At 43.8% G+C, this 12,169-nt stretch overlaps 2 protein-coding genes across 3 annotated transcripts in view; one reads left to right on the forward strand and one right to left on the reverse strand.

The window, feature by feature from the left end:
- ZNF597 (zinc finger protein 597) overlaps positions 1-12,169 on the reverse strand; it is a 16,991-nt gene continuing 4,822 nt past the window's right edge. The window contains exons 5-7 of the mRNA XM_042240667.1: positions 5,255-5,441; positions 3,717-4,098; positions 1-788 (exon numbers count right to left, since the gene is read on the reverse strand). Coding sequence (XP_042096601.1) covers positions 1-788; positions 3,717-4,098; positions 5,255-5,441 — 1,357 coding nt within the window. The remainder of the gene's footprint in view (positions 789-3,716; positions 4,099-5,254; positions 5,442-12,169) is intronic.
- The window catches only part of NAA60 (N-alpha-acetyltransferase 60, NatF catalytic subunit), a 26,049-nt gene continuing 19,686 nt past the window's right edge, over positions 5,807-12,169 (forward strand). Inside the window, exons 1-2 of one of the 2 annotated variants that reach the window (XM_012104033.5) lie at positions 5,807-5,912; positions 6,804-6,871. The gene's annotated coding sequence lies outside the window, so the exon portion shown is untranslated. The remainder of the gene's footprint in view (positions 5,913-6,803; positions 6,872-12,169) is intronic. The other variant, XM_012104032.5, reaches the window with a different exon arrangement.

The following is a 12,169-nucleotide window of genomic DNA, read 5'->3' on the forward strand; positions in this document are numbered from 1 at the left end:
TCAGATTGTCTTTGTGGCCTCTCCCGGGAAGGGATACGAGGGCTGCCCAAAGCATTTCCTGCTGGGACTGCACAGCTGCTGGGCGGCTGACCTGTGCTTTTCCTCGGGCAAAGCAAGATTTGTTTTCTGACCAACATATTTATCGCCGGCTTTTGTGGCAGTGTGGGTTTTCTGATGCTGTGACAGTCCCCGGAGCTGCGTGAACCCCCTTCCACATATGCCATACCTATGGATTTTCTCCTTCAGGTGGGTCTTCCTGTGCTGAGACAGGTGTGAGGGCTGGCGGAAGCTCCTGCCACACTGTGTACACTTATATGGCTTCTTGCCAGTGTGGTTTCTCCTGTGAGCTCTCAGGTTGGATCTGTGATTGAAAATCTTCCTGCGGTCATCACATTTACACTTTTTCTTTCCTACATGTGTTTTCTGATGCCAAACGAGGTATGAACTATCACTGAAGCTTTGGTCACATTCAGGACACTTGTATGACTTTTTGGTTTCTTCTTTGGGAAATAGAAGAATTTTGAGAAGGGCTCTGGTTCTTAAACTTTGAGCTAGTTTTATCTTTGGGGTGTGGTTTTCAATGGTAACTAAAAGGCTTCTGAACCTTTTCTTGCAAGCAGAAGTTCCACCTGCTATTTTCCCTTCAAAGTTTCCAGCTCCATGCTCAGAGCATTTTTCTGGGTAATAGATGAGGGGTATAGCAAGTGAACATTTTTCTAGGGCAAGCTCTTCAAGTCCCATAGATTCTAGATGTAGCTGCTGATTAATCTCAATCTTATCATCTTCTGCTGATAAAAACAAAACAAAATATAAACACTCTCAAGTAGTACTAGGGTAAGAACAAACTATTGATAGTTACACAGAGGACCAGGAAATTGTAGGATGGCTGACAAAACTCAGGCCTGCCAGAAAGAAAAAAAAATTCATTCCTTTTTAGTGTTCTCCCAAATATCCATAATTTATAAAGCCAATATGTCAATCCAAAAGGGATTTTCTTTTCCTTCCAAAGCAACAGCCCTACGATTGCCCCAATTTGCTGCCTAGAAAGGATTTCAGGGCTGCAGGGCAGTGTGTGGAAACCCAGTCCTCAGTGGTTTTGCTGATTCAAGAAAACCAAATTCAGGAAAGTCAATGCAGCTAGAATGTGATGGCAAAATACCAGAGAAGAGGGCAGATGTCCAGGCAGTGAGCTCTGGGCATCTAGATGGGATCCCCTTAAGACTGGCTGCATATTAATCTGTACATGCATGTGAGGAAACAACCCCAGGCTCAGGAAAGAACCACCAAAAAGGAATAGAAAGAGCAATCTCCAGAGTTCACAAAACACTTCAGTAGTTCATCTTCCAAAGTGGAGACAGTCCCTGCTGCACAAAGCATCAGGCAGTATCCTTAGACACTGCCTTAGCAGGAGGCCAAATCAGCCCTAGATTAAAGATTGCTCTGAACACACCCTAACAGAACACAAATCAAGACTTGAAAGGATCATATTTATTCCAAGTAACTTAAATTAGCACCCCACACCAAAGTCCGAAAACTGTTCTGAAAAAACAAAACCCAGCATCCAACAACATAAATCTCACAATGGCCAACATCCAATAAAAAAATTACCGGGCATGGAAGTAAGCAGAAAAATATGACCCGTAACATATTCAAAAGCAGAGACATTACTTTGCCGACTAAGGTCCATCTAGTCAAGGCTATGGTTTTTCCAGTAGTCATGTATGGGTGTGAGAGTTGGACTGTGAAGAAGGCTGAGCGCTGAAGAATTGATGCTTTTGAACTGTGCTGTTGGAGAAGACTCTTGAGAGTCCGTTGGACTGCAAGGAGATCCAACCAGTGCATTCTGAAGGAGATCATCCCTGGGATTTCTTTGGAAGGAATGATGCTAAAGCTGAAGCTCCAGTACTTTGGCCACCTCATGCAAAGAGCTGACTCATTGGAAAAGACTCTGATGTTGGGAGGGATTGGGGGCAGGAGGAGAAGGGGACGACAGAGGATGAGATGGCTGGATGGCATCACCGACTCAATGGACGTGAGTCTGAGTGAACTCCTGGAGTTGGTGATGGACAGGGAGGCATGGCATGCTGCGATTCATGGGGTCGAAAAGAGTCGGACACAACTGAGCGACTGAACTGAACTGAACTAGAAGAAAAATCAGTCAACAAAAGCAGACCCAGAAATGACAGATGACAAAACTAGTAGAAAGAACATTTAAAGAGCTATTATAAATGTGCTTCATGTGTTCAAGAAGTTAGAGGAAAACAACATGATGAAGAAAGAAGTAGAAAATATAAAATGTGAGTTATGGGAAGTTCAAATAGTCAACCCCAGTCAAGGATAAAATTTACTCAGGCATGGGGACATTTCTACATATAGCTCCTTTTAAGTGAGAAAGGCACACCATTCCCTACGATTAAAGCAATTTCCAACTTTTTAAAAATTTCCAAATAATAGTAACCCATACTAATGGAACTTCATAAGTAAAATTATGAATTGACCATAACAAATATTTGGAATGATTACCAGGTACTGCCATGTCTTATGCAAAACCATAGTCACTGTAATAGCCAGGAATTTTGCCCCTTTTTTGGCCACACCCTTTGGCTTGCCGGATTTTAGTTCTCCACCTGGGCAGTCCTAACCACTGGACCACCAGGGAATTACTGATTTTTGCCTAAGACTCATCTCACCCTTTGAAAAATCACACTCTCATTCAAGTTATTGTCATTTCCACATAAATAATTCAAGGATAGGTCCCACTCTCCCATACCAAGTGGATGAGATATGCAATGCTTATTTAACTTATATGCAGAGTACATCATGAGAAACGCTGGACTGGAAGAAACACAAACTGGAATCAAGATTGCCAGGAGAAATATCAATAACCTCAGATATGCAGATGACACCACCCTTATGGCAGAAAGTGAAGAGGAACTAAGGAGCCTCTTGATCAAAGTGAAAGAGGAGAGCGAAAAAGTTAGCTTAAAGCTCAACATTCAGAAAACGAAGATCATGGCATCCAGTCCCATCACTTCATGGGAAATAGATGGGGAAACAGTGGAAACAGTGTCAGACTTTATTTTTGGGGGCTCCAAAATCACTGCAGATGGTGACTGCTGCCATGAAATTAAAAGACGCTTACTCCTTGGAAGAAAAATTATGACCAACCTAGATAGCATATTCAAAAGCAGAGACATTACTTTGCCGACTAAGGTCCATCTAGTCAAGGCTATGGTTTTTCCAGTAGTCACGTATGGATGTGAGAGTTGGACTGTGAAGGCGGCTGAGCGCCGAAGAATTGATGCTTTTGAACTGTGGTGTTGGAGAAGACTCTTGAGAGTTCCTTGGACTGCAAGGAGATCCAACCAGTGCATTCTGAAGGAGATCAGCCCTGGGATTTCTTTGGAAGGAATGATGCTAAAGCTGAAACTCCAGTACTTTGGCCACCTCATGCGAAGAGTTGATTCATTGGAAAAGACTCTGATGCTGGGAGGGATTGGGGGCAGGAGGAGAAGGGGACAACAGAGGATGAGATGGCTGGATGGCATCACCGACTCGATGGACGTGAGTCTGAGTGAACTCCGGGAGTTGGTGATGGACAGGGAGGCCTGGCGTGCTGTGATTCATGGGGTCGAAGAGTCGGACACGACTGAGCGACTGAACTCAACTAAACTGAATCCTAGAAAGTTCCAAAACACAGGAAACAATTGTGTTACTAATCAAGGCCTTGTCCTCAAAACACTCCTGTGTCGCTTCTCTGCTGAGGGACCTCTGGGCAGGGTGCAGACTCACACACTCCTCTTGAGAAAAACAGACAGCCAGGTCCTCAAACAACACTGGTCCCTGAAACAACAGGACAGCCCATCTCAGGCCAAGCCAGAAAGCTACTACCTTACTCAGTCTGGGAATGCTGAGAAAAGCTAGAAATATCAGAGGCAAGAGCTTGTTGGAAAAGGTACCTGACCGCTGGGGTGGGGTTATGAGTGGGTTCTGAGGGCTGGAGGTAGGATTTAGGAAGGAGGGAGTAAAAATAGATGTAATTTTGGAGGCAGTAGTGTAAGGACCAAAACAGTAAACCCTGAGAAGTTCTGGAAGAGTCTGTTAGAAGAGAATAGAGGGAACAACTCTCAGCAAGGGAGTTAAGTAGGGTTGCTCTAAGGCAGCGCTACCCATTCTTTTTGGCACCAGGGACTGGTTACGTGGGAGACAGCTTTTCCACAGCCAGAGGTGGGGGGATGGGGAGGTGGTGGGTTTGGGGATAATTCAAGCACATTACATTTATTGTGCACTCTACACCTATTATTACATCAGCTCCACCTCAGATCATCAGGCATTAGACATTAAATTCTGGAAGTTGGGGACTCTTGCTCTAAGAGAAAGGAGATGAGTGAGCAGCCCAGGAAGAATCACAAAGCGAACACGAGGTCTAGGATTCTCCCAGTTATCTTTCCCTCTCCTTCTTCCTCCTGACACTAATTGTTAAGCGCAGTCACATCCAGGCCTATTTCTCCTTCGCTAAATTCACCAGTTCTATAAATCCTATAGAATTCTAGTGTGATTAAGAACCACCTGGGGTTTCTGTTCATTCAACAGGTGTGGAATAAAGCTTAGAAAACTGTTTAAGTTTGAGCAGCATTTCAGAAATACTCTGAGGTACTCTTACGTAGTCTCCTATGCGCCCTGTTCCCAGTTGGAGGTTCTAAAAGGCCGGTTCTGATTAGCCATTTCTTCTGTCTTAGGTAGGAACAAAGACAGCTTGGTAAAAGCGCTCACGGGGATCAGGAGCCTAACCCTCTTCTACAAGAGGCCAGGCGGAGGCCAGAAAGGAGCGACCGGACCTTGGACCAAGAGAAGGGACCTGGTCTCATCTGGGCCATGGTTGTAGGGAGTGTGGATGCCATCTTGGGGGGTGGGTGGGGTGGTGGTAGTGCATTCTTTCAGTCGCCACAGGGACCTCAGGGCAGATAAGGGAGGGGAGAGAATAGTTCTGCTGCTGCTGCTAAGTCGCTTCAGTCGTGTCCGACTCTGTGCGACCCCATAGACGGCAGCCCACCAGGCTCCCCCGTCCCTGGGATTCTCCAGGCAAGAACACTGGAGTGGGTTGCCATTTCCTTCTCCAATGCATGAAAGTGAAAAGTGAAAGTGAAGTCGCTCAGTTGTGTCCGACCCTCAGCGACCCCATGGACTGCAGCCTTCCAGGCTCCTCCATCCATGCGATTTTCCAGGCAAGAGTACTGGAGTGTGTTGCCATTGCCTTCTCCGGAGAACAGTCCTTGGAGGGGCCAATTCGGCTGTCGAACTCCTCCACGCACCCCCTTCGCTTCCCTGAATCCTTTAAGACCTTAGGCGATAACTCCTCTTCCGGGCTCAGCTTCGGAAAGGCAGACTCCCGGCCTGGTCGGGCCCCACCTAGGGCTCCGAGACTAAAAATCTCAGAAAGCCTGCAAAAGCAACAATAGCAACACGCAGCTGAAACTGGAGACGGGCAGCCGAGGCACAACTAAGCTCCTACGCTCCCTTACGCTAGACCCGCCGAGAAATCCGCGAGACGCGGTCCATCCTCGTGCTTTTCCGCAGCTCTGCCCTGTGATTGGCTAGCGTGATCTCAGAGGGGCTAGTCCCTTTTGAATATCGACCAATCGGGCGCCTTAACAGAAGATCTGAGGCTCACCGGGCATTCTGGGAGATATAGTTTTCCCTCGGTTTTCCCAAGCATTTCCGGTTCCGCTACCTGGGTCTCCTCTGTGAGCTCCCTACCCGCCGACTTGAGGAAGTGGAACGTTAGCTTGACCACGGAGGGAGGGGCGTAATGTTTCAAGGAAGAAGGAGAGCAAGCAGATGAGGAGAATCGGCTCTGAAATGTGGGTTCGGCAGGCATTGTCCCATGGGTCCTAAACTTCGGTCGAGCCGGGGTGAGGTCTCTGAGTGGCCAGGAGTATGGGTTCTAGTCTTGACCTGTGTCTTGGGTGGACTGCGAGGCGGTGGAATGTAAATAGGGTATCATCTGCGTGGGCAGAGTTCAGGTCGGCATAGGCGGGATTGCTGATATGTCCAAAGTATTCTAGGGGCATTGTGCCCGGGGAATGCAGCCCAACCGTCCCAGATTGAGCTCAGAGCCACAACGGGTCTCAAGCGGCAGTAGAGCCATCCGATTGCTTCAGTGGACATTGTAGGCCACCTAATAACTTCACAGTCGATCTGCCCCATTACCGCATATATCCTCTTTACTGGCACTGGGTGCCGTAGTGTAGGGGTGTGGTATTAGAAATTTGAGCTCCTTCCGCAGCTCTGCACTAATTGCTTGTGACCTTTTGGCCTGTATATCAATACAGCTTTGCCTTCTCCAGGTGAAAAAATATCAGAAGATCTCAGAATATCTCTCTTCAGAGGGCAGTTTCAAAGAAGTTTTCAGTTTACAAATGTGTTTGCAAAAACACGGATGATATTATCTTCATAGAAAATTCTGAGTACGTCTCAATATATTTTCTTGGGAGAATGCACCTACCTCTTCTGTTCACATTCCAGTCTCTAGATCTTAGTCAAGAGGTCACATAACCACACCTAGCTCAAAGGAGGCAAGTAAGCTAGTAGTACAGAGCAGCCCACACCCAGCTAAAAAGCACAAGTGCTATTACAGTGACAGAGAAGGAGGAAGCAGATATTGGAGACAGCTGGCAGTAAGTGCCATGGAGATATGTTGAAAATGGAAAAAGATGAATGGAAATGGATGGGAAGACATGAAGAATTACAGTAGAGAAAAATTGGAAATGACCTATTTTCTAAGTATTTTTCCTCTTTTGCAGGAGGAAACATTGCAGCCAATTAAGATGCTATATAGAAGTTTTTGATAACATGGGGAAATGTTTCCAATGTAAGTTTAAAAATGTGATACCAAGTTGTACATAAAATGCCAACATAATTAAAAATGTATTGAGGGACTTCCCTGGTGGTCCAGTGGTTAAGACTCCACACTCCCAAAGCCAGGGCCCCAGGTTAATTTTTTTTTTTTTTTTTAAAGACTGTTTCCCTTCCTCTTATAACCTGCTTACCAAGTTTCTGGTTATCGATTTAGTTTCCCAGGAACACTAAGAGAAGAGGTGTCTGGAGCAGGAATAGGAGCAGTCCAGTGACTCTTAACTATCAGAAAGTAAGCCAGAATTTGGTTTAAACCTCACTCTTCTGTGATTCTGGTGGGTAAGCCCAGTCTCAGGGTACACTGACAGAAAAATGGAGAATCAGATCCTCCCAATATACTGTCCTGACCCTCTTAGTCCAGGCTAAGTGACTCTGTCTCAATTTTAATTGCAGAAATCAGTATCATCCTTTGTCATCCAACTATACACTTGCATCATTTTCCAGCCAAAGGAATTTTTTTTTGGAAGCAACTTACTTGATTCCTGGTTGAACTATCTTTGATCCATGCAAATTTTCCCCTTTCACTTATTTTCCAATACAAATGTGATAAAGTCTTTGCTTCTTTAGACTTACGTGTATCCAGAGAGTTGTGGGGGCTTCTTTGTTGCTCTTTTGTTGTGGTGGTGATAGTTGTTTTTTGGCCATGCCGCCCAGCTTGTGGAATCCTAGTTCCCAGACCAAGGACTGAACCCAGAGAAATCACCAAGTCCCAGTCACTAGATCACCAGAAATTCCCTAGGGAGATTGTTTGCCCATGTAAATCTATTTTATGGATTTTTCTCTTTTCATTGTGGTTTATTACAGAATATTGAATATATTCCCCAGTCGTATACAGTAGGACCTTATTGTTTATTTACTTTATATATAGTAGTTTGTATTTGCTAATCCCAGACTCTTAAATTATTCCTCCACCACTCCCTTTCTCCTTTGGTAATATATGCCCAAGACTAGGATTGCTGGGTCATATGACAACTCTATTTTTAGTTTTCTAAGGAGCCTCCATATTGTTCTCCGTAGTGGCTGCATAATTTACATTCCTATCAACATTGTAGGAGGTTCTGCTTTTCTACACACCCTCTCCAATTTGTTATTTGGCTGCTTGAGGTGAACAGCCGGCTCACTTGAGAAGACCCTGGTGCTTGGAAAGATTGAAGGCAAAAGGAGAAGGGGGAAGCAGAGGATGATGTGGTTAGATAGCATCACTGACTCAGTGGACATGAATCTGAGCAAATTCCGGGGTGAAGGACAGGGAAGCCTGGTGTGCTGCAGTCCAAAGAGTTGGACATGACTTAGTGACTGAACAATGACAATTAACAAGACTTCAAATTGTGTAGTTGATTTACAATGTTGTGTTAATTTCAGGTATACATCACAGTGATTGAGTTATACATACACTGAATCTTTTTCAGGTTCTTTACCCATATAGGTTATTACAAAATACTGAGTATAGAGTTTCCTGTGCTATACAGTAGGTCCTTGTTGGTCTGTCGATGGACATTTAGGTTGCTTCCATGTCTTGGCTATTGTAAACAGTGCTGCAGTGAACACTGAGCTGCACGTATCTTTTCTTTTTTAATTATTAGAGTATGGTTGCTTTATAATGTTGTTAGTTTCTACTGCACAGCAAAGTGAATCAGCTTTACATATATACATATATCCCCTCTTTTTTTGGCTTTCTTTTCCATTTAGGTCACCCACAGAGCACTGAGTAGAATTCCCTGAGCTATACAGTGTTCTCATTAGTTACTTATTTTATACACAGTATCAATAGTGTATATATGGGCAATCCCAATCTCCCAATTCATCCCACCTCCCATCCCCCTTGGTGTCCATACATTTATTTTCTACATCTATGCCTCTATTTCTGCTTTGCAAATAAGATCATCAGTACCATTTTTCTAGATTCTATATACATGCATTAATATATGCTATTTGTTTGTCTCTTTCTGACTTACTTCACTCTGTATGACAATCTCTAGGTCCAGTCACATCTCTACAGATGACCCAATTTCATTCCTTTTTATGGCTGGATAATACTCCAATGTATATATGGTACACATCTTCTTTATCCATTCCTCTGGTTTTTAAATTTTTAAATTTTTATTTACTTTTGGTTGTGCTGGGTCTTCATTGCCCACGCACAGGCTTTCTCTGGTTGCAGTGATCAGGGTCTCCTCTTCGTCACAGAGCATGGGATTCTCATTGCAGTGGCTTCTCTTGTTGCAGAGCACAGCCTCCAGTTGCGTGGGCTTCAGTAGTTGCAGCACACAGGCACACGAGTTGCAGCTCACAGGCTCAGTAGTTGTGGCACATGGGCTTAGTTGCTCCATGGAATGTGGCATCTTCCCGGACCAGGGATCAAACCCATGTCCCCTGCATTGGCAGGCCAGTTCTTAACCAGTGGACAACTAGGGAAGTTCTATCCATTCCTTTGTTGATGACCATTTAGGTTGCTTTCATGTCCTGGCAATTGTAAATAGTGCTGCAATGAACATTTGGGTGCATGTATCTTGTCGAAGTATGGTTTTCTCTAGATATATGCCTAGAAATGCAATTATTTGGCTTTTTATTTGTAGATTTTTTAATGAGGGTCATTCTGACCTGTGTGAGATTGTACCTCGTAGGTTTGATTTGCATTTCTCTAATAATTAGCAGAGCTGAGCATCTTTTCATGTGCCTATTGGCCATCTGTATGTCTTCTTTGGAGAAATGTCTGTTTAGATCTCCTCCCCATTTGATTGGGTTGTTTTTGTTGTTGTTGAGTTGTATGAGCTGTTTGTATATTAAAAAAAAATTATTTAGGCTGTGCTGGGACTTAGTTGTGGCTTGAGTTGTATGAGCTGTTTGTATGTTTAAATTTTTTTTTTTTAAATTTAGGCTGTGCTTGGACTTAGTTGTGGCATGAGGGGTCTTCAGTTGTGGCATGCCAGATCTAGTTCCCTGACCAGGGATGGAACCTGTGCCCCCTGCATTGGGAACATGGAGTCTTAGTCACTGGACCACCAGGGAAGTCCCTGTTTGTAAATTTTTTGAAATTAAGCCCTTGTCAGTCACATAATTTTAAAATATTTTCTCCTAGTTGTCTTTTCATTTTGTTTATGGTTTCCTTTGCTGTGCAAAAACATGTAAGCTTGATTAGGTCCCATTTGTTTTTTATTTTTGCTTCTATTTCTATTGCCTCGGGAGACTGACCTAAGAAAATATTGCTACGATGTATGTCAGGGAATGTTTTGCCTATGATCTCGTCTAGGAGTTTTGTGTCTTATATTTAAGTCTTTAAGCCATTTTGAGTTTATCTTTGTGTATAGTGTAAAGGTGTGTTCTAACTTCATTGATATACATGCCGCTGTCCAACTTTCCCAACACCACTTGCTGAAGAGACTGTTTTTTCTCCGTTGTATATTCTTGCCCCTATGTTGAAGAGTAATTGACCATAGTTATATAGTTTATTTCTGAGCTTTCTGTTCTGTTCCATTGATCCATGTGTCTGTTTTTGTGCAAATACTACCCTGTTTTGATTACTGTTGCTGGGAGGATTATGCCTCCAGCTTTGTTCTTTTCCCCCAGGGTTGCTTTGGTAATTTGGGGTATTTTATGGTTCCATATAAATTTTAGGATTACTTTTTCTAATTTTGTGAAAGATATCACAATTAAATAACAAGGATTGCATTAAATCCATAGATTGCTTTGAGTAGCCCAAGCATTTTAACATTAATTCTTCTAATCCAAGAGCATGGAATCTCTTTTCCATTTATTTGAATAGTCTTCAATTTCCTTTATCATTATTTTATAGTTCTCAACATCTAAGCCTTTTACCTCCTTAGTCAGACTTATTCCTAAATATTTTTTTGGGGGGGGGGCAGTTTCAAAAGGGATTTTTTTATTTTGCTCTCCCTTTCATTGTTAGTGTGAAGAAATGCAGTGGATTTCTGTTTGATCCATGCAAATGTTAATAAACCCATCAGAACCATGAGTCAGAACAATCCATTTCACCTCAAGCCAGTCTCCTGGAGCCTTTCTCCTCTCCTGGGAGTGCTCCAAGGATAGTCCCGTGTCCTCTCAGGCAAAGCAGATGCTGGTCAACAAGCTGTGTGTAGAACTTGCCATGAAGTGGCTTCTTCATGCTCTGTTTCTGGGATCCTGAAAAAATGTTTTTGAGGTCTACCTGGAAAGTCTGGTTTTGGAAACCCAGTTGTTTTCCTGGGTGTCAGGAAGGTTGTGATCCAAGAGAATGCATCATAGTTTGTTTATTCATTTATTTATTTTGGTTTGCGCATGGGCATTGAGCAGGGACTTCTCTAGTTGGGGTGCGAAGGAGCTTCTCTTGCTGTGGAGCTTGGGCTCTAGAGTGTGTGGACTCAGTAGTTGCAGCTCTCGGGCTTAGTTACCCCATAGCATGTGGATCGGTTCCCCGATCAGGGATTGAAGCCTCATCCCCTGCATTGGAAGGCAGATTCTTCTCTTTTTTTTTGTTTTTTCCTTTATTTTCGAAGGCAGAGTCTTAACCACTGGACCACTAGGGAAGTCCCAGTGCATCATGGCTTTAAATGAATCTGGAACTGAAAAGCACGTTTTGTTTTTAAATTTACATTCAGTAACTAAATTGAAGGAGGGAATGATCATCTTAAAGCCAGTGATCTCTTAGATCACTTGGAAGAAATATCTCAAAACACACCAGTAACAGAAAAAGAAACCAGGAAGGCAGAGACTTAAGAGGACCAATCCATATTGAGCTCAGTGCCAATCAGATTTCCCTGAGCCAGTTCCTGTGGTCAGGAGATGCCCCTTCCTGCCTGTGGTCTCTAAGGTCTGAGCCTGCATTTTAAGTACACCCAGGTGATGCTAATACTGCTGGACCACAAGACAGCACTTTGAGTAGCAAGAACCTTGGCAGGGTTTGCCTCCTGTGTAACTGAAAGGGCTTACTACTGTCTCCACATTCTGTTGATATGAACTGATGGAAGGCAAGAGAAAGGATGAGGAAAATAAACAACTTTTCTTTTTTAAAAAAAATATTTATTTATAGCTGTGCTGTGTCTTCGTTGCTGCACACAGGCGTTCTCTAGTTGTGGCGAGTGGGGCTTCTCTCCAGGTGTGGTGTGGTGGCTTCTCTCCTGGGGAGGACAGGCTCGAGGGTGCTCAGGCTTCAGTAGTTGTAGCACGTGGCCTTAGTTACCCTGCGGTATGTGGGATCTTCCCTGAGCAGGGATCAAACTTATGTCCCCTGCGTTGGCAGGCAGATTCTTAACCACTG

Source organism: Ovis aries, chromosome 24, assembly GCF_016772045.2.
Source record: "Ovis aries strain OAR_USU_Benz2616 breed Rambouillet chromosome 24, ARS-UI_Ramb_v3.0, whole genome shotgun sequence".
NCBI lineage: Eukaryota > Metazoa > Chordata > Mammalia > Artiodactyla > Bovidae > Ovis > Ovis aries.